The sequence below is a fragment of the Scardinius erythrophthalmus genome (assembly GCF_964197995.2).
Source record: "Scardinius erythrophthalmus genome assembly, chromosome: 23".
Classification (NCBI taxonomy): domain Eukaryota; kingdom Metazoa; phylum Chordata; class Actinopteri; order Cypriniformes; family Leuciscidae; genus Scardinius; species Scardinius erythrophthalmus.
In genome coordinates, this window is record NC_138243.1 from 9,434,117 (window position 1) to 9,461,043 (window position 26,927).

General features: G+C 38.2%; 1 protein-coding gene across 1 annotated transcript; it reads left to right on the forward strand.

Moving 5' to 3' along the window:
- Positions 1-11,075: 11,075 nt before the first annotated feature.
- LOC308684158 (chondroitin sulfate proteoglycan 4-like) lies at positions 11,076-26,235 on the forward strand (the record flags this gene model as incomplete). The annotated part of the gene is made up of 10 exons (XM_081355265.1): positions 11,076-11,160; positions 13,676-13,839; positions 14,642-18,160; positions 18,249-18,722; positions 18,915-19,091; positions 19,653-19,851; positions 19,953-20,084; positions 20,369-20,544; positions 23,867-24,044; positions 24,143-26,235. The coding sequence occupies 10 exons, from the start codon at positions 11,076-11,078 to the stop codon at positions 26,233-26,235; spliced, it is 7,197 nt and encodes a 2,398-aa protein (XP_081211391.1).
- Positions 26,236-26,927: the final 692 nt, after the last annotated feature.

The window sequence follows — 26,927 nt, forward strand, 5'->3', positions numbered from 1 at the left end:
ACCCTTTAAGCATGCGCAATGTTTCAGATAGTAGGCCTATGGCAAGTGTAAACACGGATCGGATACAGTTGAACGACCGTGTAAACGGATGGTCAAAAAAATCGGATAAAGGTAGCATCAGAATTGGGCATCAAGACCTGCAGTGTAAACGAGGCCTTATTTTCAGAATAATAACAATTTAACTTTTTTAATTTATTAATTTAAACTAATTACTAGGCTATAATTTTTACCACTCTCCGCGCCTCCCCTGGCATGCTCTGGCGCGCCCCACACTTTGAAAACCCCGGCTATAGGGGAACAGCACCTGATCAACTTAGCATAGAGCTGCCCTGAGCGAGCTTTACACTGTCCGCCATAGCAACAAAAATGTCTCGTAAGCAACTCAACTCAGGTGTTTTGTTGTTGGATGTAAGAATGAACATAACAGTCTTCATGTAGCCTACTCCCAACATCAGAGAAGACGCAGTGGATTCGTTTTATTTTTGAAGTGCCATCAAGATTACTCTCTGGTGCTGTCAGACTCCGCCCACACGCTGTTCCGATTGGCTGAGGGTTTTGATTGATTTCGACGCATCTCGCAGTCGCGTCGTGTCTTTTGTGTACAGACAAATTATTTGTCACTGGAATCTATCGCATCGTGTCTGGTTAGAACTGCGGGTTAGTTGTAACAAATGTTTTTGTGTAATTAGCTGTGTATGTTGATGATAGTGAAAGGGTGAGAGAGAGTTGGATAAGACTTTAATGCGCACTACTTGTACTGTGTTTTATTCAGCTCTTGCATTGATTTTCTGGAATAAAACTGACGCTTCATCTTTTGTGTGATAATAAACTTCATAAAACTCATCAGTAAAGTTTTGGCCATCATTCAGACAGGTTCCACTAGCAGGATTGTTCAAATTGTTGAAGCAAGATGACAACACAAGTTATAACTGTAATTAAACTAAACAATACCTGTTCTTACCCCAATGCAGCATATATTCTCTGGCTCTGTAGGCATCACGGCCCGGTTCGAACTGAACACAACTACTTATATTTTCTGACATTTTCAGTGCTTGAGATTTTCCTGTTTTGTTGCCAGTGTGAGCTCTTGAAGCTCCGCCCTCTTCTTGAAAGCAGCAGCTCATTTGCATTTAAAGGGACACACACAACAATTGTGGCAAAAGTGTCATTTTAACATGCTATAAAAAGTATATATGGGGTATTTTGAGCTAGAACTTCATACACACACTCTGGGACATCAAGGACTTATTTTACACCTTGTAAAAAGGGACATAATAGTATGAACTAAATAGTATGAACTTTTATCACTAAAAATCTTTTAGTATGAATATGTTAGCCTTACTCTTATCTTTAAGTTAGTGTGCTCCAAAACAATGACAACAGTTGCATTTAGAAGATATAAGTGTTCAAATCTTACAGTCTCCCACTTCCGCCAATATGGATCAATGATTTTGATGACATCACTCTGCACTTCAGCTTCTCTTCAGATTTTCTGTCCAATCAAATATGTTTCAGACATTGTAAATATGCTTTCCATTGGGATGAATTAAGTCATGAAGAAAGTCTGGTTTCAGGACGCTTCCTCTTGGGCTCCTTAAAGCAGCAGTAGATGGTTCTCTAAAGAAGCTACATTTTTACATCTCCTGATGATTTCGCTTGTCTCTGCGAAACTTTTGCCAACTTGTGTTGGTATGGTGTTTAAGGTGGTTGCTAGAGCTTAGCAGTTAGGATGTTGCTAGTTGGTTTGTAGGCTTTTGCTAAGGTGTACTGGGAGGTTGCTAGAGTGCTGTTTTGAGTGGTTAAGCTACTGGTATTATATTTGTGTTCGTCAGTAAGGGGTTGCTCGAGTTATGGGTGGTTAATAAGTTGTTGCTAGGGTGTTGCTTTTTGTTGTAAGGATGTTCTGGTTCATTGTTAGGGAGTTCTTAGTGGTTGTTAGTCTGTGGATAGGCAGTTAGTAGGGTGTTTTGGGCATTACTAAGTGGTTGGGTACAAGACAAAAGATCCTACCCCCCAAATATGCATAACATTCTGGTCCCAGAGCTACACGATTAATCGTTAAAAGATCACGATCGCGCTTCAAACACCCACATGATCTTATTCCTAAATGACAGCGATTCTCCTGTGTCTATTAAACCTTTGACAAAATCACACCGGAACATTGAGATCTGCGTTGGCGCTGCCGCTGAGCCAGAGCGAGCAGTTAATGAAACAGCTTCACAAACAGTCTTTTCAACCACACAGTATCATTATTTATGTGTTACAACAATTCAGATTATCACAGAAGTACTGGGATAAAAGTTTAGAGTTAGGAAGTAAACACTGATGTTTCCGATCAAAATAGAGCAAATCACCTTTATATTTTTTTTTGTCTCAATTACATCAATTACAAGTGACTGTTAAATGTATTTATCACTGAATCGTTCATTTAAGAGATTCGTTCAAAAGGGCTGAATCATCCATTAATGAAGCAAATGAAGTAATTATGAGGGAGTCGTTGAATAATTCATTCAAATCAATTTAAAAATTAAACATTTTAAATAGACTGCAGCATTTTATTGCATGTTGTTTTGTTTAGTTGTCTGTTCAGAATCGTGATCTCTGTTTGAAGCAACAATTCTCCAGAATCTTGATCTTCTTTAATGTAGGTAAGTCTACATTATATTTTTTAATGTGAAAATTGTAAATCAGATATCTTAGAAAAGTATAGCCCACTTCTTTACATGCTGGGGCAAATTATGATCTGAAGTTTAATACTTGTAGTAATAATAATAGCAATAGTAATACCGCCTCTGCACCATGAATATGCCTCAGGATCTAAAACCTGTTATTGCCTCCATCTTGTGCGTTTCTTTCAGTCTAAACAGTGTAATTGCCTCTGCCCCTGGGATTAAAACTCGTAATCCTCCACTAGCTTCTGTTGGGGGAGACTCACCTTGTTGGCGGGTATGGGGGCTTTCATTAATCTTCTTTACATCAGATCCCTTTAGTATCTGCACAGAGATCAGCTTTTCCCTTCTCAGTCACAGACATATCCATTCTACTCAGACGACAAAAGAAAACACACAAAAACAGCCCTATTCATGGGGGATTTGTTTGATATTCCACACCACTAAATATCCAATCTCTCAGCTAATGTTGTTAATAGAAGTTGATGCTAATAGTAAGTTGTGCTTATAACATATATATATCAACTTTTGAGAATTATGATCTTTCACAAGTGCCTCTCTCTCTTCAGTATGTGTATAACTGTGTTTTCCAACCACTGTGTGAGGGATGCACAATGCAGTTCCTCAGCAGTGTTCGAGGGCCACCAGCTGTCCCTCCCCTCCATCAAGCATCTAGATTCAGAAGATCAGATGTCAGAGGAATTCCCCTGAGCTCTGAGGCCTCTGTCTAGTGTAGAGCCCTCATCTGTGGTGTCTTGCAGGCATGCAGATCCACAATGATTGAATTTGAATGCAATCTAGAATATCAGTCAGATTGTGTACATGTTTGTTTGTGTTTATGCACATACCATTGTTAGATGCTTTAGGGCAGTGGTTCTCATAAATGGATTGCAGGTCTGTTCTGATTGGGTTGCAGACAGCAAGTCTGCAATATACATTTCAGGGGCATTTATGAAGCCATTTTCTAACCATAAACCCAGAATGCTGAACATTATAATATTTCAAATGAATATTCTTGGAGTCAGTACGATTTGTTTAATGTTTTTGTCTCTTATTCTCACCAAGGCAGCATTTATTTGATCAAAAATACAATAAAAACAGAACATATGAGTACAATATGTGTACTTTGCCATTTTTTTTTACATTAAATATTGCTTCCCTTGCAACAAGGATAGTATGTGCCAACCACAAAGCATTTTATTCTGTAAATTATTGGATGCCAAGAGCACAAAAGCATTGAAATTCAAGAAATACTCAAATCAACAAGCCTGTTTAGTTTTTCCAAAATAATTAAAGGGATCTGAGCATGGAAGAGACAATCATAAAAAACAGTAAATCACACTTGTGCTATTGTATTCAGTCAATGTTACAAAAATATTTTTGCAAGGTGTTTAATATTGAGGAATTTTAAGGACACCACAGCTTTAGGGAAACCCCTAAGTGACAACTCTTAGTTCATAAATGTTTAAATTTCCTCTTTAAATGTACATCAAAGAAAACATATCAGTATTAGCAAGAGCATTTTCTGTCTGGTTTCAATTGTTTTGCCATTGCACAGTCCCAGACTTTTTCCAGAGTCCTGCTGTCTACGTACACTCCGGATACGGCCTGTCTCATGGCAGTCAGAGCTAGAAAAAAGTGGATTGTTATGCAATCTGGTGTCAGCCTACACCATGATCCACGAATGAAGTATGCATGTAGCCCAGTTACTCGGTCCAACGCTGGCTTTTTCCATCCGCTACATATTGGAATAATTAGGAGTGTTTGGAGGGCCGACACTGATCTGTCAAATCAAAACTTGTGGGTTTTGGAGCAGTCTCAGGGATACTGCATTTTTGATAATCGCTGAAAAAGCTTCTTGGGAAGAAAAATGTGCATTGAACTACTGTTTCCTTCTCGTTATGCAACCATTTCAGGCTCAATAATGTGTTTGAAACAACCATATTTGCTCTTAAGTCTTGGTGTTACTTAGTGGACAGTAAATATTTAGATCTCATTACATCAAAGGTGTCATGAGTTTGTTTTAAATCATTTTATATTTTATATATACAGTACAGGCCAAAAGTTTGGACACATTACTATTTTTAATGTTTTTGAAAGAAGTTTCTTCTGCTCATCAAGCCTGCATTTATTTGATCAAAAATACAGAAAAAAATTTAATATTGTGATATATTATTACAATTTAAAATAATTGGTTTTCAGTTTATTATACTTTAAATTATCATTTATTTCGGTGATGCAAAGCTGAATTTTCAGGATCATTACTCCAGTCTATCAAATGATCATTTAGAAATCATTCTAATATGATGATTCATTATCAAAGTTGGAAACAGTTCTGCTGCTTAATATTTTTTCATAACCTGTGATACTTTTTTAGGATACTTTGATGAATAAAAAAAAGAAAAAGAAAAAAGAAAAGAAAAAAAAAGAAGCAAATGTTTTCAAGATAGAAATCTTTTATAACAGCAATATACATTACTGGTCAGTAATTTGGGGTCAGTAATTTTTTTCGTTTTTTTTTTTTTTTTTTTTTAAATAAATCAATAAATTTATTTAGCAAGGATGTGTTAAATTGATAAAAAGTGATAATAAAGAAGATTTATATAAAAAAAATATTTTGAATAAATGCAGTTCTTTTTAACCTTTTATTCATCAAATATATTAGGCAGCAGAACTGTTTCCAACACTCATAATAAATCAGAATATTAGAATGATTTCTAAAGGACCATGTGATAGACTGGATGTCACATGTGACACTGAAGACTGGTGTAATGACCCTGAAAATTCAGCTTTGCATCACCGAAATAAATGATAATTTAAAGTATAATAAATTGAAAACCAATTATTTTAAATTGTAATAATATATCACAATATTAAATTTTTTTCTTTATTTTTGATCAAATAAATGCAGGCTTGATGAGCAGAAGAAACTTCTTTCAAAAACATGAAAATAGTAATGTGTCCAAAGTTTTGGCCTGTACTGTATATGCAGAAAAAATATTATTTTCAACCTTCATTCTGAACCTCAGTCTGAAATGATCTATTTTTAAGGGACGGCTTCTTTAAGGTTTGTCAGTAAACGGCTACTGTTATGATTGGCTAACGTCATTGCATAGGAAACAGTATTAACGCACACTCGCTACTGAACGCGAGTAAGTGTTTTGAAAACATTATCCATATATAATCATAATTTACAGACAAAGCATTATGAAATCTTTTGCTTATGGTTTGTGATGCAGCTGCTGTCAGATTCAGTACAGCTGCTGCTTCATCTTTCAACTAAAGCTTCTTTGCGAACTCTCCATTACACTGTGCCTCATTTACAAAAGAAAATGCTCTGAACAAACATATAATCATTCGACACGATCCGAGCCATCAAAATAAACAATACACTTGTTTCCGACTCTGGGATCCTTCTTACAGAGACACAAACAATCTGTTTAAACTGGACAAAGCGATTGTTCTTTCATTCTTCCATTTGTCCTGTTGTCGACAGACTCAAGTGTGTGAAGTCCATCAGAAACTGAACTCGACTCTGTATACTGAATTCTGCGTCAGTTATTATAATGGTTTCTAATTGCTTTTGATGTATGCTGTAATTCAGCATACAGATGTGCATTCAGGATCTGAACTATTCGTTGATGTCTTGCTCTGGTTATATATAGTTTGTTAATTGTAAAACTTGTGTAGTTGAGAATGTTTCACTGAACACACACAGTTTCCCCTGACGTAGCAGCTGTTCTCCACTCAACACAGCCATATTAATAGCAGTAAACACATGGCCCAGAACACACTGCTCTATATCACAGGATACAGACCTGGCTTGTGTTCGTTTCGAACAATTACGGACATTCAAAATTAAGTGAATCAGTCAACAGTTTCTCCAAACTGCTCCAGTGCTGACCTATCGTTCTCTTCCCCTTCATTTGGATCCGGGCCACGTCACTGGCACACAAAAACAACAGGTTTTTAAAGCTTTGGCAATAACAAACATGTTTCCCTGTGCGCTATTTATAAGAGTGTTAAGATGATTCAGTAGTGCAACAGAAACAACAGAACTTTTATGGGTTTCTTACATGTTAAAGAACAAGGCAGAACCCAGTCACATTAAAAGACAGTGGGGAACAGAGAGCCATTATTGGTTATTAGAAGTGCAAGGCAACAGTTGGATGTGAGTCAGAAATCAACCAGGAAAGGAGGAAATATGTCCCAGATAGTTAAAATGTGGGAGAAAAATGCTTTTTTAATGTGTTATCTAACATTTGCTTTTCTTGGCATATCTGCATATGGCTGGGTTTATTATGGGTTTATTGCCCGACTACAGCTACACAATCTGTATTCACTGTCTATGTTGCCTAACAAAAATGAAACTGTGATGGTATCAGATGGTAATATCATGGTACTTTTACAACTTTTTACTCATGGAATGTTACTGAAGAGATACTGTATTAAACATAATACAGTAATAACACAGTAATACTGTGTGTATTTAACAAACCAGTGAATAAAATGATATAAATCATGTGAAAACTATAAAATACAGAAAATATAATTCAGCTTCAATTATTGCAAACGCAATTGAGTTTGTTCCCGTTCGACCAGCAGACGGAGAATAACCTCATACTTCAAGTTGAACGTTGCATGTCTTTATCAGAACATGAGGATGTGGTTCCATCAAAAATCTGGTGGAGGTACAACTCTATAGAAACCCAATTTTGACTATATAGTCTAAATGCACATGCTACATCGATTTACCCGTATGAGCTGACAATTCTGATTAAGTTCAAAATGGACACATTTCTACTATAGATCTCCTCTCTGAGAAAACCTCTGACTGAAATCTACATTGATCTATAGAGGTTTTCAGACTGTGGAAAAACTATTGATCAGATGTTTTCAATCTCATCTGAAATCAGCAGTGTTGGGAGTAACGCATTACAAGTAACATGCATTGTGTAATCAGATTACTTTTTTGATGTTGAGTAAAGTAACAAATTACAAGTAACATGCATTACGTAATCAGATTAGTTTTTGATGCAACGAGTAAAGCAACGCATTACAAGTAACATGCACAATGTAATCAGATTACTTTTTGATGTAACGAGTAAAGCAATGCATTACAAGTAACATGCACAATGTAATCAGATTACTTTTTGATGTAATGAGTAAAGCAACGCATTACAAGTAACATACACAATGTAATCAGATTACTTTTTGATGTAACGAGTAAAGCAACGCATTACAAGTAACATGCACAATGTAATCAGATTACTTTTTGATGTAACGAGTAAAGCAACGCATTACAAGTAACATGCACAATGTAATCAGATTACTTTTTGATGTAACGAGTAAAGCAATGCATTACAAGTAACATGCACAATGTAATCAGATTACTTTTTGATGTAACGAGTAAAGTAATGCATTACAAGTAACATGCACAATGTAATCAGATTACTTTTTGATGTAACGAGTAAAGCACCGCATTACAAGTAACATGCACAATGTAATCAGATTACTTTTTGATGTAACGAGTAAAGCAACGCATTACAAGTAACATGCACAATGTAATCAGATTACTTTTTGATGTAACGAGTAAAGCAATGCATTACAAGTAACATGCACAATGTAATCAGATTACTTTTTGATGTAACGAGTAAAGCAATGCATTACAAGTAACATGCACAATGTAATCAGATTACTTTTTGATGTAACGAGTAAAGCAACGCATTGCAAGTAACATGCATTACGTAATCAGATTACTTAAATGTAACTTCCGCAGAGGTCGTTTATTGTCAGGTAAGAGAGGGAAACAAGCGATGCACGCAGGTGAGTAACTGAGTTCATCAAACAGTAGCAAACACTTAGCTGTGAGTAACAGTTCTTCTCTTTGCAGGTACTGGCTGGTGCCAATGGCAGATGACTGAAGAGGTCTGGTGCTGAGGATGTGACTGGCTCTGTGACACAAGTAACATGCATAATGTAATCAGATTACTTTTTGATGTAACGAGTAAAGCACAGTACAGTATGGAATCTTTTTTGTCCACTAGGGGTCGCTAACGTCTTACAATAACAAAGGCGTAGTTTGATGACGCAACACATGCTAAGAATTATGGATCTTGTCGTCAACGTCAAGCCGACCGATCTAATAATGTTTATGGATGACTGAATACATCGATGCTTTTATCATGACTGTGATATGAAGCAGTTCGGGATTGCTAAGAGACAGCTATCAGCTCCACACGCGACGCGAGTCCCGCGGATATAAAAGGAATATGGACATTTCATTCTACCGAACTACATGCAGAATTACTACTCACAGGTCAGTTTATTAGACAAATTAAACTTGTGAGGTAACGCAGCGCTGTTTCACTTGGTCTAACATTACATTTAGCACACTAAACTGCATTTGAATGTGTTGAAATGTATGTGTTAGTTTGTTGTTCATCTGTATGAGACTAGCAGTAAGCTACATCAACATTAGAATAACATAGATCATATTCTAACATTTTATCATTGTTGAACTATATAACATTGGTTAGTTTTATGTAAATGTGCTCTCCTGTTTAATAAAGTACATGTAGGAGCGGTCGAAGTCTCGGACGTGGAGCTCTCGTTTATATACTGTCTATGGGAGCTCTCGGCATCTCGAAAACACCACGCTTATATTGATTCTCGTTTTAGTTCTCCTTTTTTATCCAAAGTCTGCTTGCCATGGTCCATAATGTTTGAACGAAACAACAACAGCGTGCAAATAGACATTGCGAACTACATTGTCCACGTCTGTCGCCTTGGTTACTATCAGAGGGCTCTGGTTACCATGGCAGTACGAGCGGAAACCAGAGTCAATGCGGATATGACGCCATTGACTGCGACAAAGCGGAAATAAAGAAACGTGCCCTGTCTAAAAATTTAATTAAAATTTCTCCTGGTTTGAAAGTTGTTGGAAACAGTCTGGATAATGTAAGTACACAAAAAAAAAAAAAATATATAACATAGATATAGTGATTTTTGCTATTTTTAAAGCAAAAAAAATACATATTGTAGCTTTAAGTAACATGCATTACGTAATCAGATTACTTGTTTGATGGTACAAGTACATTTTTTGACGTAACTGCAAATTACATTCTAATAACACAAATACATTTATTTACAACCAAAAAAGTTACTGCAGATGAAGTATTTTCAAGAACAGTCAAAGTAATAGTATGAATTGTAGCTGAAATATAGCTAGTGATGCATGATGTCCAATTTAGTGGACTGATGAGTCATCAGAATTTCCTCCCAATGTAAAATCAATACTTGGAACGGGGTGTAGAAATGAATAGTCAATTAACTGATTCAGTTGAAGTATAAATAAAAAGGACACACTGTGTAGGCTTTTCTATGGTTAAAAAAAAATTATTGGTAAAAGTCAATTCCAGGGACAAATACAAAAATACAAATTAAAACGTAAAATCTGAAAATAAAACAGGCCTAAAGAAAAAAAAAACCATAATCCTGTGAGGGAGATATTATAATCTACCTTAGATGTGATATGTAAAGGGTAAACAGCAACAGGGGATAATCACTGATTTCAAATGGATTAACAAAACAGTAAAATAATTAATACTTTGTTCATTATTAATTCCACAAAACACACATGCTTAGGAAGCGATGTTATTATGGTCTTAACTCTCATCATCATAATAAAGCAGTGTAAATGGATGTTTTGTTACTGTAGTTATGTTTAACGACTCTGGTTATGTTGTGTGATTGCTCCCTCTAGTGGTCATTGTCAAAATTATTAGATTATTCTGACTTCTGCATAGTGCAAACACGCCAATAAACGCATGTATTGAATCGATCTCTATTCTGTGTAGGCTACTAAACGTATAAATGTATAGCCTATAGGCTAATAAGATTCCTATTTATTCATGTAGGTATTTATAATTATAAATGCTGATTTTTATAAATTTATGCATTGATTATAAAACATTAAAATAAACAAGTAAAACATAATAAAAACAGAATGACAAAACGTGACTCGAAAAATGGTTATGATTATGATCGTGATTATGTTTGTTCGCCGTATCACTCGAGCCATCCTAAATTAACAGATCAATAGCCTATGCCAAAAACTAACCAAAACAGATTTGGTAGTTTTAAGATTCGTTTCACTTCGTTTCATTACATGCTGAATAATTTGTTTGAGGAGTCTGGGCAATTTCAGAGTTTCCCCTGTGGCACGAGTATATGAATATGCATAAAGGGAGGAGTAACCCGTCACACGCCCGTGACGTTGTTTAGTGGACAGACTTGCAGGTACAGTGATTTAAAGTTAACCATGATTTAATGTCGCACAATGGACGTACTTTGGGGAATATTAAATCAATAAGACTTCACATTTGAACCGAAGTGCTATGAAACATGTGGATTCACATTGCCTTTGAGCAGAGGTTTTTGTGGCGCGTTTTTGTGCTGCTCACTTTGACTGGTGGACAAGCTTTCGGAGGTGAGTGTCAGCAAACCCAAATTTATAATATAATATAATATAATATAATATAATATAATATAATATAATATAATATAATATAATATAATATAATATAATATAATATAATATGGGCCATTAATATTTAAAACAACACTTTTGTCGAATATAATTTTGTTGTGGTTCATACATTTGTAGTTTTATCTTAGTAGAACTTCATTTAATTTATTTAAGTAGTCTTAATTTTGTTCAGATGGAACGATTTTTATTTATGCAAACTACAGAAAATGTAAACAATCAGTTATAAACGGCCCATTTGGAGGTACACTCAAAAAAATAATCTGTTGAACGAACTTAATTAAATTAAGGAAAGGTTTTCCACGAAATTGAATTACATTTTTCCAACAAAATCGAATTAGTTTGAAATAATTTGTTGTAATCTTGTTGTATGAATTTAAATTAATTTAGTCATTCCTGCTAGATAAAGTTTTGTCAGGTTAACTACATTTAGTTTTTGTCCTACCTGAAATAACCAATATTATGATTTTAGTTAGTTTGACTCTGCGGGCACATCTAATGGTAGACACTACTAATGTTCAATTGAATTATTACTTGTGCAGGTCTGTGAGTGCAGTTTACACAGTGTATACGGAGTGCCCACAGTCTGAGCACGAGGATTAATGCAGATATAGTGTAATACTGAGCCCACAGCCTAAACACAGTCGCCACTCTTCTGCATAATGGTAACCACAAAATTCAAAAACATTACAGAAAGTCCTCTAAGTTTCTAACATAACTGAACATTAAACACTAACATTAACTAACAACCACTTTCCATTTACTGAAAAACACATAAAATAACACTTTTCCCCTAAATTGACCCTCTAAATGCAGTCCCTTGCAAAGCATGCTGGGAACTACAGATCCACTGCCCAGTTAGATGTCAACAACAATGATTCATGTAGTTTTCACACAAATGAATTAGGTTGATTGAACACAATTAAATTAAGTTGTGACAATATTAAACAATCATGTTACTTCTGCTTATTGTAATTAATTATTTTAACAAGAGGCCAAAATTCTTTTTTGAGTGACATCCGGTTAAGACGAACGAAAAATATTCATGTTGACTCAAATAAAAAAAATTTGGTAAACCAAATGTTTTAAAAATTACATTGATTACATTTAATGAAATTAAGCTGGAATCATTTCTATGAAGGGTTGTGTTGTATATGCTCATTTTAATTAATGAAATTGAACAAAGAGCTAAAATCATTTTTTTGAGTGTAGTGACACATAAGCAGTAATTAATACCTCACTGTACAAAGTGACTTATACACATGTCTGCAATGGGATTAGATATAATCCGATCTGTCCAAGTTCATTTTGTTTGCCTGCAGCATGGATGGAAGCGAACTCTCCCAGTCCAAAGCCAAACAGAGATAGTAATGCATTTTTAAACATCTTAACAACATTGATAGAAGGATAAGATAATGTTTTTAAGCGTTTACAACTATATGATACTCATATATTCATGACTTCATGGGTGTATTTCTTCCCTATTGAATATTTGGTAACATTATTTTGCAGTGTCCTTGTTACGTTACATATAATTAATAACTAGTAGTTAATATAAATTATGCATAATTACATGCAAGTAGACCTAAAGTAGTAGTTAATTGTTATTACTCAGTCATCAAATGTATAATTACACTGCAACACTGACACCTTAAAATAAAGTGTAACAGAACATTTCATAGTTATGTAACAAGCACACATTTTCTGTGATGTTACTTTGACCCAGTGTTTTTAAGCAAAATTGTTTGCTGCTGCTGTGTTTCTCGACTAGTTTATGCAGTAACTTGGACATAATTTTGCAATCTATCCCTCAAGTGTGGAAAAAATCAAATAATTACGTTTAATTCCCTGCCCCTACTAACTTACTATGGTTAGCATTTTGAAAAGCATATTCATCTCCAGTCACTGTGCTTATTGACTCCTATTGACCCCTTTGACACAGTGCTCTAGAAATTAAGCTCTTAAAAGGCATTCAGCACATTAAATGCATTAATTGAATTCTGATAACGCATTAGAGGGCAGCAGACACAACAGCACTTAGTCTAAACTGCTTTAGGCACAGCTGTCACAGAGCTGTTCAGGCTGATAAAACTCTTCATTTACTCAGGACAAAAGCAGCGGCTAACTCAGATGCATATGTGTGTGTGAATTATTCCTACATACTGTAAGGACATTCAAAAGTGGATGGAGTTAGGGTGAAGCAATTGTGTGATAATAATTAATGTGTTATATCTCTCAAAAAGCAAGATATGCGAAAGACATAAGCTATTTGGATCTCTGTTTTCAGAACATCTTACCATCTGGCATTTTGTTTAAGGAATGTGACCTGTGCCCTTACTGTTGTAAAGTGCAGAATGTGAAAAACGTGTAATGTTTATGTGTATGCATGCTGTATTAAGCACACACAAATAACTTTTTTATTTAATCCCTATTTATGCGAGTTCAAAATACTTTGCAGCTTCTTTCTATGGAGATGGTTTTGTGCATTTGAAAACAGTTGAGTTGTCCAGTCAGACGTCTTTCCATGTACGGTTCCGAACCTCTGCACCCAGTGGCCTGCTCTTTTTGGCAGCCGGAGAGACGGACTTCCTCTGGATGGGACTGCATTCTGGCAGAGTACAGGTGATTAATTAAATGCATCAAATTCATGTCACTGGAAAGAGGTCTTCATATACAACACTGTATTTCCACTTTATTGCATCCTGTAAGTTGATGTTTTCTAACTCTTAATTGCATATTAATACCCTTATGTTACTCATGCATTTGCTAGAATGGAGACTGAGATTAGCTACATAGTGAAATATTGCGATCAGATTAAATGAATCAGTTTAACTATGTTGGAATCTTACAAATTAGTATCCTTCTAAATGATCTTAAACTTATACCCATCCTTGGCAGTTACATTTATCCGAGTTGTAAAGTACTGCTTAAAACAGATATTTTATGCCCACAGGCAAAAATAAAAGGCAAGTGATTTCTTGTTGCTTCAAGACAGAAAAAGTATTCACCTCCCCTTGCATCACTGTGCTGACAAGTCATTTCATGCTGAGGAATATTGACATGGTGACTCTGTTACCTGTAGTTAATGTAATATGAGTTTCTTTGCAATATCATTTGATACACAAGTGTATATAAACCTTAAAGTTATTTAGGAAGATCTCTCGGGACAGGAGAGAAATTGACTGTTACTGTTCCAGTTTAATCCAGTTTGTCAAACCTTGTGAGGAGGTGCATAATTTCAGTCAGTGAAACTTAACACATTGATGGGAGACACAAAATTACCCAACACTATGAAAATAACCCAACAAGCAGAACCTAGCAGTCTGGGTAATAAATTAACCCAGCAAATTTTAGAGTGAAACAATTAGCTTTTTAAAGATGATTTCCTACATTACTGTTAAGATCTTCTGTCCGTCTCTGTCAGGTGCGGATTGATCTTGGATCTGGGGAACGGATGGTTCGTTCTGAGAAGGGTATCCCCTTGAATGATCTGACCTGGCATACAGTAGAACTTCAACATGACCTTGCCAACATCACGCTGACTGTGGACAAAAACTCTATAACAACTGTTAAGATGCCAGGACCTGATCTTGAACTGGAAGTCCAAGATGGGCTTTTTGTAGGTGGTGTTGGGGATCTGGAAAAACCCTACCTCTCAGCAGATAAAACATCTTCTGGCTTTCGGGGGTGTGTCGATGAGGTTTTGTTCAATGAGCATAACCTTCTATCCTCTCTAAGACCTTACTCTGGATACAAAATGATTCATGAAGTGTCACTTGGTTGCAGCCCAGAGTTTTCAGCCACTGTCAACAATTCAATAAGTTTTTTCAGCTCCAAAGCATACATGTCGCTGCCAGCATGGGACGTACCCCAAGAGGGTGTATTTGAATGTGAATTGCATACAGTAAATTCAGAGGGGATCCTTTTATACAGCTCTGCAGGCCAAAGTGACTATATTGCCCTGGAGATCCAAAAGGGTCACCTTGTTGCTATCCTTAAAATAGGTGCAACTAAGACAGTATTGCGTTCCTTTATGGTCGTCAATGATGGGACATGGCACATTTTGCGGCTCTATTTGTCTCCTCTGAACCTTCAGTTTACTCTGGGTTTGGAGATGCACAATTCTAGCTTTGGGATAAATGCCAGTGCGCTACAGTTTACAGGGCCTCTGTACTTAGGTGGGGTTGATATCAGCACTTACACAGAAATTCACAAGAATGGTTTGCTCTCTACGGTAGGCAAGCGAATTGGAGGAGGGTCATTTAAAGGCTGTCTTCGAAATATCAGAGTTAATTACCAAAGAATGGGCCTTCCAAAAGCGTTGGTCACCAAGGATATTTCTGTTGGTTGTGAACCAGACAAACGGCTTGGACCCAGTACCACAAGTCCATCAATTATTACTATGGATTATGAAAATTTGACAGATGTCGTACCTGAGCATGAGAAGAAAAATTTTCTTTTACTCAAGGATTTGGAGGTTCTTGAAGGTGGACGAGCACCACTTGAGTCTAAACACATAAAGGTTAACCTTGAGTTCCGTAAGCTTGGGATCCGACATTCGCAGGTTATGTTTCGCATTGAAGAGCAGCCGGTACATGGGCAACTCCGACTGGATGTTGACCCTAATCTGGGTGAGAACATCTTCAATATGCTGGACCTCTTGCATCGAAGGGTAATGTATGTCCATGGGGGATCTGAGGACCTACATGATTTTTTCATGTTTTCCATCTTCACCAACAGCAAAAATGAAGTGCCTAGCTATCTCAGAGGGAACCGTCTGCACAGATTTAACATCAGTATCACACCTGTCAATGATGCTCCTGAACTTAGCCTTCCTGAGGGCAGTCTCTTCATTCTGCTGGAGCACTCAAGACGTCGTTTGAGCACAGATGTTCTCAGGGCCATCGACCCTGACACTAACTCCACAGATCTGATGTTCACAGTGCTTGGAAACCTGAATGCTGACTCAGGTTTTCTAGAAATAGAAGAACACCCTGGCCGGGCAGTGACCTCATTTCCCCTAAGCGATCTAGAGGAAGGTAAAGTGAATTATGTCCACAAAGGTGTCAAGAACTCCAGAATGGCTATTAGGGTGAGTGATGGGGACAAGGTTAGCAACACTGTGGTATTCAGGATCATCGCTGTTCCCTTAGAACACAAGATTGCCAATAACACCGGAGTAGAGGTAACCCAAGGTGAAGCAACCCTTATTAGTAACAAACATCTTGCTGTAGAAGTGAATGTCCCTAAACAAGCAGTGGATATCCGCTATGACGTCACAGTGCCACCAATCTATGGTGAGCTGCAAAGGCTGCATTCAAGTGGGCAGTGGAAGCAAACAGGCACATTCACGCAGAAACTTCTGGAAAAGGAGCGTCTTCGATATCTCAGCACTTTCCATGGTACGCAGCAAAGTAATGTCACTGACAGTTTAAAATGCAAAGTCACAGTTGGTTCAGTCATTACGGATGAGTTGTTGTTTTCGATTAGAGTACGCTGGATACGTTACAGAATAACCAGAAATAAGGTAGCGATAGATGGTGAACTCAAAGTCACATTGACACCTCAAGAATTCCATGTTGTCACCAAAGGTGCGAGACTTTCGGAGAACGACCTTCACATTCGTTTGTTGACATTACCAAGGAGAGGACATCTTCTTCTCGTTAATAAGATTTTAAAAAAGAACTCTACCTTTAGCCAAGATGACATTACTAATCGCAAGTTGCAATATGAGCTCCTAGAAAGGCCAAAAGATGATACAAGGGACATGTTTCACTTTCAAGTATTCTCGAAATTTGCTATGTCAGGGATTCATGAGTTCAGAATCAGCATCAAAGCAGATATTCATTACATCATTTTAAGAAATCATGGACTTTCTCTCTTGGAAGGGGAGAGCAAGGTCATTACTAAGACAATGCTTTTCTCAGAGACACCCAGCTCCAGGGCAGTACACTACACTGTCACCAACAGCCCTAAACATGGGATATTGAAGAAAATAAACCTCTCTAATTCCTCTTCCAGCAATGACAGCATAATAGAGTTCACCAATCAGGACATTTTGGAGGAACGCATCTTGTATGTCCATGATGATAGTGAAACTGCGCATGATGCATTTACATTCCTGGCCTCTTTTGGCTCTCTGAAAAGTAAAACCCCAGGCACGGAGGGCACATTTAATATTTCCATCCAGTTGGTTAATGACGAGAAACCCGTCCGTGTTGTGGATAAAGTTTTCCATGTGGTGCGTGACAGCCAGCGGTTACTTACACTGGAAGACTTGTGCTACCATGATGCTGACACAGACTTTGATGATGAAGATTTGCTTTATACCAGACGAAAGATCCCCATGGGGGAGTTAGTCCTGGTAAATGACACCACACACAAGCTTTATCAATTCCATCAGAAGGACTTAGAAGAGAAGAGAGTGCTGTTCATTCACAAAGGGGTGAGTTTAGGCCGCTGTGTCCTCTTCATATCAGATGGCAAGCACTATACATCAACACTACTTGAAGTGTCGGCCCAGGATCCATACGTTAAGGTGGCCAACAACACAGGTATTTTGGTCCAGAAAGGCCAGGTGGCCATTTTAAAAGTTGCTAATTTCAGTATTTCCACTAATATGGATGTCAGGCATGATGAAGAAGTGATCTTTGAGGTTTTTCTACCACCAAGACATGGGACTCTTCAATGCAATGGTATTAAGGCAGATACTTTCACACAACATGACCTGAAGATGGGTCATGTAATGTATCATCATGATGACAGCGAAACACAGGAGGACTTTTTTAACTTCACCTGTAAGGTGAAAAGCCTGCATCTGGATGTGAGTGTGGCTGTTAGGGTGTACCTTGAGAGTCATCAACAGCCCCCAAAGGTCATTCACAATAACCCAATCTTGGTGGAGGAAGTAAAACCTGTCAAAATCAACAAAGATGTTCTCCAGGTTAGTTTTACTTTATTAAAGTAATTTTCAGACAACTTGGTTATGAATACAGACTATCTATTTGATATTTTCATTTGGTTTGTTTCAGGTTATTCATGAGGATAACAAACCTTATGAGATTGTGTATACTGTGAAGTTGGCACCCGCTCATGGTTTTCTGCGGATATCTATGGTAGAAGAAGATCATTACCACGGCAGTAAGGAGAATCCCATCCAAAGCTTTTCACAGGATGATATCAATAAAGGGCATGTTCAGTATGTTCAAACAGACCATGGATATATTAATGACTCTTTCTCACTTGACGTAACCAATGGCGTTCTAACAATCCATGATCTTGTAGTCGTTGTGGATATTATCCCCTTGCACATCCCTCTAGAGGTGTCCAATATGACCCTGATAGAGGGCTCTTCTAAAGCTCTCAGTCAGGACATCATCAAAGTTGTTAACAAACACTTTCATGGACTCCAAATCTTCTATCTTGTAACCGAGGGGCCTCATCATGGCCGGATTGAACACTCAAGGATCCCTGGTGTTCCCATTCCTTCTTTCACAAGGGCTCAAGTGAGTTCATTTCACTCTCTCCTCTTGTTTACTTTGTCTCTCTTCACTCCCATAAGGCAATCGTTTAAAAATATGTTGTAAACAGCACTGTTTAAGAAAATATATCTTTCAAATGTAAAGATTTTATACTAATCTTTATTCTAAATATTGTTAAAGAACTGCATTGTATACTTTTTTTCTTCTTTGCCACAGGCTGAGCAGGGGTTCATATTCTATGTCCATGACGGAAGTGAGACCATGGCTGATAATTTTACAGTCGTTGCCAATAATACAGATATCCGGAAGCAAAGCTTGCCTTTTGTGATTTATGTCAATGTGACTCCCATAAATGATGAACCTCCAGTTGTAACTGTCAACAGGATTCTCAAGGTGAGTTTTCCCCCTGAAACTAATTTGTACTAATTCTACACTACAAAGATAACTGTATTGCACTTACTAACTATTTCTCATCTATTTATACAGTATTTGTGAACTTCAAATGTTTACTTAAATGGTTTAATTAAATGATATTAAACAGAAATAAACACACACACACACACACACACACACACACACACACACACACACACACACACACACACACACAAAGTAAACCATGACTTTAACCTGGGTGATCTCCTTCCCACAGACCTGACAAATTTGTGCATTTTCGCAAACATTTTACTAATATCTAATATCTGACTAAAATCTGGCATATTTTTCTATTTCCATCATGGAAAGATTATTATAAGAACATTGGTTAAAACAGCATAAACTGTGAGCAGGACTAATCTGCAGGCGCCCACTGTCACCAGCAGGAGGCTCAGTAAACACATTCTAAAATGGCTTCTGCTGTAAAATAAATAAATAAATACTGTTTCTAGTGAAAAATGTTAAACCTCACTTGACAAAACATGACCAAAACTGACAATATCATGTTTATGTTACTAGGTGTGGGAAGGTTCTGTGACAGAGATAACCACTGAGGACCTCAGTGCTGAGGATCCAGATTCTCCTCCTGAGAGCCTAGAATTCATCATCACTCCACCTAGTAATGGGCATCTAGCCCTGAAGAGCGCCCCCTCAAGGCCTGTTCTGAACTTCACCCAAGAGCATATCAATCATGGCCAGCTGGTCTTTGTACATAGTGGTTAGTTTACATTTTAAAGTGCCTTTCAGAACTGCCCATACGATTTGATAAGCCATTTTGCTTGATTTCTCAGTAGATTTGTGGTATTTATGTTTCAACAGGTGCCTTGTCTGGAGGATTTCACTTTCAAGTCAATGATGGAGTGAACTTTGCTCCAAGGAAAATCTTCAGTGTCACAGCCCAATCTCTGGTCATCAGCTTAGAGAAAAATCAAGAACTTAAAGTTTTCCCAGGTTAATTTTTATAGTGCTTTTAAGAAACCAATTTCCGCATTTCTTCTTTCTTGTCGCTTTCTTCAACTTAAAACTCAAGTGCCATTTTATACCAGTGAAAATCGTGGTTACACTTTTTAGTAGGAAGTGGTTAGTGAGGGTGTCTTTCACATGAAGAGATAGCCAAAGGACATGCAGCAGCTGGACTGGGTTGCGTGAAGCTCAGACTAGCCTATTCTTCGAAACAGTAATGGTCCCGTTTTCTGTATGATGTAAAGGATTTATTCCATGTATCCTTTCCACAGGTTCTTCAAAGTTAATTTCTGAAGATGAGCTGCTAATAATCACAAATGACTATGATGATATTTATGGGAATCGCACCATCACCTACACCGTGACCTCACCTCCAAAATTCGGAAGCCTAATGTGGAAACGAGCAGAAAATTCCACACAAGAAATCGCCTCCTTCACCCAAAACATGGTATTTATTAAATCTGCTCCTGAGTTTTGTTTAAAGGGCACCTATCATGCAAAATTCACTTTTACATGGTGTTTGTACATAAATGTGTGTTGGCAGTGTGTGAGCAAAACCACCCTAGAATGATAAAAATCCACCCAGTAGTTTTTTTACTATCTCAATAAATCATAAGCACTGTCTCAGAACGCCCTGTTCTAGATTTCCCTCACTGTGACGTAGAAATGCGCTAAGCCCCACCGATGTGATTTGATTGACATCTGGTTTTGGCATAGACCCCGCCTTCGGTGATCTGTTCACCATCCTCCATTGTTTCAACGACAGCCGGTAATGTCTCATAAGAAGTGTAGGTGTTCTGTTGTGGGATGTAAGAATGGACATAGTAGTCTTCACTGACATCAGAGCCACTGAAAACGCAGCGGATGGATTTTATTTATGAAGAAAAGGCGCCACTTAAACTTCCTAAATACGAGAATCATTTTCTGACTGACTGTTTAGTGAACGAGGGTCAAAATTAATCCTCAAGTGTGGATCGTTGCCTACAGTTCGCGATCCAACGTCACCTCCAGAAGTAAGTGTATTTTATGATTTTTGAGCAAATAGTCATTTCAATCGATGTCAGCCAGTTCAACAACAAATGCGTCTAAAGCTATTTATTGTCGTCGTCATAGGATGTCTCAACAAACAACGTCAGACAATTTTATGTCACGTAGGCTATCATTTTTTGCAGCAATTAACGTTACAAATGTAAATAAATTAAGGTCTGCTCTATCTCCATAGACAGTATATAAACATCTATCTCCCTCCCCTTAAAGGGACACTTCACCCATTTGCATTAAGCTTTGCATTGTTAGAAACCCAGTCATACTACTGAATGGTCATGCAACATTTTTTCATTTTCCCCCGAGACGAGAGAAATCTGTATTTACCTCTTTACACTTCCTCCTACAATGACGCAAAAATCGTCATTTTGCGTCATTGTAGGAGGAAGTGTAAGAGGGGGGGATTTCTGTTAAGACTACAAGCACTAGATCCACCCTTTCAAACCCGCCCATAGGGGGTTGGACCTAATGCGCTAACAGACCTATTACAGATCAGTGCGAGTGCGTTTGATTTCAACGGCAGAAACCTGCAGAAAATATGGACGAAGAAAGCTGAGTAGTAGGGGTTACCATACTCTATTTCCCGGACATGTCCGGCCGTCGAGATTGACAAAAATGTCCGGGATTCAGCTTTTGCTTTCTGCGGTCGCCATCCATTGTTTACATGCTCACCTTTTGTTTCAATCTAACTGAATTCACCCCGATTGGTGAATCTGAATGTAATGTTTACATGAATTTAAACAAGTGATCGGTTGATTTGCGTTTTAACATTGCTAAGAAAATACCCGCACCTCCGTGAGAGATAGCCCATGAGACCGGTGCATCTCACAGGCGCGCTCATCAGTAATCACAGAAATACAGGGAGCAGGACGAGGCTAGCGCCGCGGGAGAAAGACGCGAGGCCGGTGGCGTGATCGGTTGAAAGACGCGAGGCCGGTGGCGTGATCGGTTGATGTGTGTTTTACCATTGCTAAGAAAATACCTGCTCCTCCGTGCGAGATATGAGAACAGTGCCTCACAGGTGTCGGTCGTCAGTAATCACGCCACCGGCCTCGCGCCGTTCTCCCGCGCCCCTCAGCTTCGTCCTGCTCGCCACAGTAAACATGATGAATGGCGACTGTAGAACGCAAAAGCCGAATCACGGACATTTTGGGCAAACTCGTCACGGAGACTCACTCGTAGCCAAGCCTTGCCTTGATGTTTTTGTTCTCAACTGCGCTCTCTTACCGGTAGGCGTGGCTTGGGAGTGGCCTTGTAGGGCAGCGAAGCAAGTGCATTCTGGGAGTTGTTGTCTTTCATCCACATAAGCCAAAAATACATTTTCTGGCTTTTCTCAGTCTAGAAAGCTCCAAATTCAAAAATAATTTCACATTTCTTCTACATAAATGACCCACTTTCAATACACATTCATGTCTCCACGGGTGAAATGACCCTTTAAGAAAAAAATAAATAAATCGTTTGTACTTAGCAAACGTTATCACAGTATTTGTGTGTGTGTGTGTGTGGTTTCAGAAAATTGCGCGAACGTTATTACAGTTCGTGTGTGTGTGTGTGTGTGTTGCACATCCATAATTGCAAAGGAGACGCGATTAAAACTTTGTAAGTACATAAATGTATCAAATAACCATTCCGAGACGTGTAGTCCATTCTCATTCGTGTCGTATTCTGTGCCGGACTCTCTTCATCATCTGGGTCCAGCAGCAGGGCGGGGATATGCAGCTCATTTACATTTAAGGTGGTATAGACCAAAACAGCTCTTTTTAAAACAGGCCCCAAAAATGACATTTTCAAATGGTTATAATAAATTAACTGTGGGGTATTTTGTGCTGAAACTTCACAAATGCATTCTGGGGACACCCAAGACCAATATTACATCTTGTAAAAAGGGGCATAATAGGTGCCCTTTAAATGTGTACGTCTTTTAAAAAATATGATAGGCGCATCGCTTAGATTTGAGCAAGTGTATTCTGCTAAGTTTTGACATTTCAGGGACCAGAAAATGCTCTACTACAGATGTCATCCTGCATATATATTTTGAAGATATGTATGGTTTTAAGCATGCTTTTGTCAAAATAAAATTTCATGTAACATTATTTGAGCATAATATAAAATTCAGACAAAAATTGTACTGTGGTATTACAACATGGGCAAACATTTTTTTTTCATCACAATGTTTGTATGGGCTGTAAGAAATTTAGAAGTTAATTTCACTCTTGTGCATATTAGCCGAGCCAACCGTTCGAGTGAAATTCAAAACATTTATTTAAAATAGGCTCTTCAACATAATTAGCATATCTACATATTTAAAATGTAAATATTAACACACTTAAGAAGAAAATAATGCAAAAATGTGATAACAAATATGTGATATGTGATATTAAATAGCATTTATGTGATTATTTGGTCACACTTTAGATTAGGGTCCAATTCTCACTATTAACTAACTATAAACTATGACTTTTGCCTCAATAAACCCCTAATTACTGCTTATTAATAGTTTGTAAGGTAGTTGTTAAGTTTAGGTATTGGGCAGGGTTAAGGGATGTAGAATATGGTCATGCAGAATAAGGCATTAATATGCGCGTTATAAGTAGTAATAAACAGCCAATATCCTAGTAATATGAAGGATAATTAGCAACTCGTTAATAGTGAGAATTGGACCCTAAACTAAAGTGTTACAGATCATTCTAACTTATAAATAAGCTTAATTACCTCTATTATTTTAGGTGAAAGAACGTGCTGTGCTGTATGCACAGACTAAACCCGTTGCCTGGACCGCTACAGATTCCTTCACCTTCACTGCATCATGCCCCCCAGCATCCCTCCATGCTCACACCTTTAATATCCACATCTCTTATGAAAATATTGGCCCGGAGCATAGGAGTGCACTCTTGACAAATACTGGTAATGCTTTCTGACTTCTCGTAATGTTTATTTGATAAACAAATTGAACACATATAATATAGTATCTCTACACTAACAACTTCATATTCATTATACAGGGGCTGTTGTTGCTGAGGGTAGTAGTGTTCTCGTTGATAAATCAAAATTGGATGCCTCCAACCTTTTGGGAAAGTTAGAAGAAGAGGAACGTAATTTCTATGAGGTCTGGTACGAAATCACCTCTCCACCCCTCCACGGTACAATTGTTGTAGGCGAAAAGAACCTGACACATGAAAGACCAAAGTTCTCCCAATTCAACCTCCACAAGCATGGAGTTATTTATGTACATGATGACTCTGAGACCACTCATGATAACTTCACTTTTGATGTGTGGCTAAACCCCAAAGGAAAGCTTGCTCAACGACCCCAGAATGCAGACTATATAGTATCAGGAATATTTAATATTACTGTGACCCCTGTTAATGACCGGCCTCCTGTGCTCAAGACGGGATCCCCTAGACTCAAAGTGGTCAAAGGGGACACTGTGACCTTGGACACTGAGAACCTTTATGTGGAGGACCAAGACACTCCACCTGAGGAGCTTTATTATACGGTAATCAGCAAGCCTAAAAATGGCTTCCTTGCTTTGGAGGGTCAACTCAATAAGTCTGCTATCACTTTTACCCAGGCTGATGTAAATCAAGGAAGGGTGCACTTTGTTCAAAATGGGGAACCCTCATCAGGGGTCATCTACTTAAGTATAACTGATGGATTCCACAGACCACTCTACAAGCTCTTTAGTGTAGAGGTAGAGAATATCACCATCAGTGTGGCCAACAACACCGGACTGACTCTGTTGCAAGGTCAGACCATAGTGACTCTGACATTCGAACATCTGGCTGCAGTGACCAATGAGAAAGATGCATCCATTAAGTATTTAGTTACAGGCCCACCAAGTCATGGGTGTGTCATGGTTATGGAAGAGCCGGTCACACACTTTGACCAAGAGGACCTTCACACTGGCAGATTATTTTATAACATGACTGACCTGTCATCCTTTCAAGACAGCTTTGAGTTCACAGTCTTCACATCTGAGAGTAACCTGACCAACCAAGTGGTAAACATCACAGTCAGGCCACTGATCCACCTTGGAGAGCATGTTAGGATCCCAGATGGTATCCCAGTGAAACTAAGAAAGGACGTCCTTGATGCAACAGAATTGGCCTCCCTTAGTGCTAGCGATCCCATCTTTGAAATCCTTGAGCCGCCGAAACATGGCAAGCTAGTCAAAGTGACATTTGACCTTGGAGGAGCCTCTCGCTCGCTGGAGTCCTTCACATTCAGGGATGTGGAACAGGGCAGAGTTGCCATAGAGGAAAACATCAATTTCCAAACCAATTATGGCAACACAACAGCAGCCAGGTACAATGTCACAGCAGTCCATCCACTTAATGACTCATTTGTTTTCCTTTTGAAGGCAGCCAATGTTCAGCCTGCCATGGGCGAATTTGTGTATTTAGTAATACCTTATGACCCCATTACAGGGAAGCATTTGGTTTTAGAGCCGACCAAGTTGCCGACTTTCAACAGAACAACAAATGCTATGTCACCCATGTACCCTCCATCTCACTTAGATCCAACAACAAGACCACACAGGACTGCTTCAAAGCTGAAACCCCGAAACCGCTGGGGGAACCACACACGAAGCAGATCAACGGTCCCTCATGTGCCCCATACCACGATGGGCAAGTTGGACCCCTCCCCAAAAAATACATTAGTGAGGATGGAGTCTTTACCAAGACCTGCATCTGATCCCCTGCTCATCATCCTGCCACTTCTGGCCTGCCTCCTCCTGATTGTCATTCTTGTGGTTCTTATTCTTGTCTTCCGGCACCGGAGGGAAAAGCGGGCCCACCCCGCAATGATACAGGCTTTGACTGGGAACCCTGATGAAGATACTTTAGCCAGAGGCCCATATCTGGGTCAGCCTGAGAGAAGTCTCACTGTTCCTTCGGTTATAGTGACCCCACTGACTCCAAGCTGCCCTGACAGCCCCGTTATAGAGGAAGTACATGATGCAGCCTTGGTGCCAGCGATTGAAAGAACTGTGTCTCCATTTCTCCTTTGCACATGGAGTCCACTTGACCCTGAATCCGCCCAGCAGTGTACACCAGCAACACCACCCCTTAAACAAAACCAGTACTGGGTTTGATTCAACTCATTTTATCACATCCAGATGTTGCTTGAACCAATTTTGTAAACTATCATTGTGCATGACCATCATCAGAGCCAACTCTTAGCGTTACTGGCAGAAGAAAGTATGTTTTTAAGTTTCATACCATACACTGAGAAACTGAGAAAATGTCTACTTATACTATTGTTGACATATGGATTTTAACCTTATAGACTGAAGGTCTCTTGGCTTAGTGTCAAGGGAAAGATCGCCAAATTTCATTTTTGATGTAAGTCCAATTTCTGTCCTGCCACAGCTTAGATCTTTTTGTAGTTTTGATGTTTTGTTACTTACAAAACACAGATATTCTTTGTTATTACAAGGTCAGAATGTTTTGCGGTTATATTTACCATTATGCAAAGTCAGAAACTTTTATGCAAAAATTGTACCTTTAGCTCGTCACTGGGGCAGTACCCTCAAAGGTACACTTTTGTACCTCCTCTAACACTATTTGCACATTTAGGTACTATATGCATCCTTTAGGGGTACATAAGATACAATCGTGCACCTTTGAGGATGCTGCCCCAGTGACGAGTTAAAGGTACAATTTTTGCAAAAAAGTTTCTGACTTTGGATAATGGTAAATATAACTGCACAACATTCTGACCTTGTAATAACAAAGAATCCTTTTTGTGCTACAGATAGAATGAACATTGTTAATTCAGTTCACA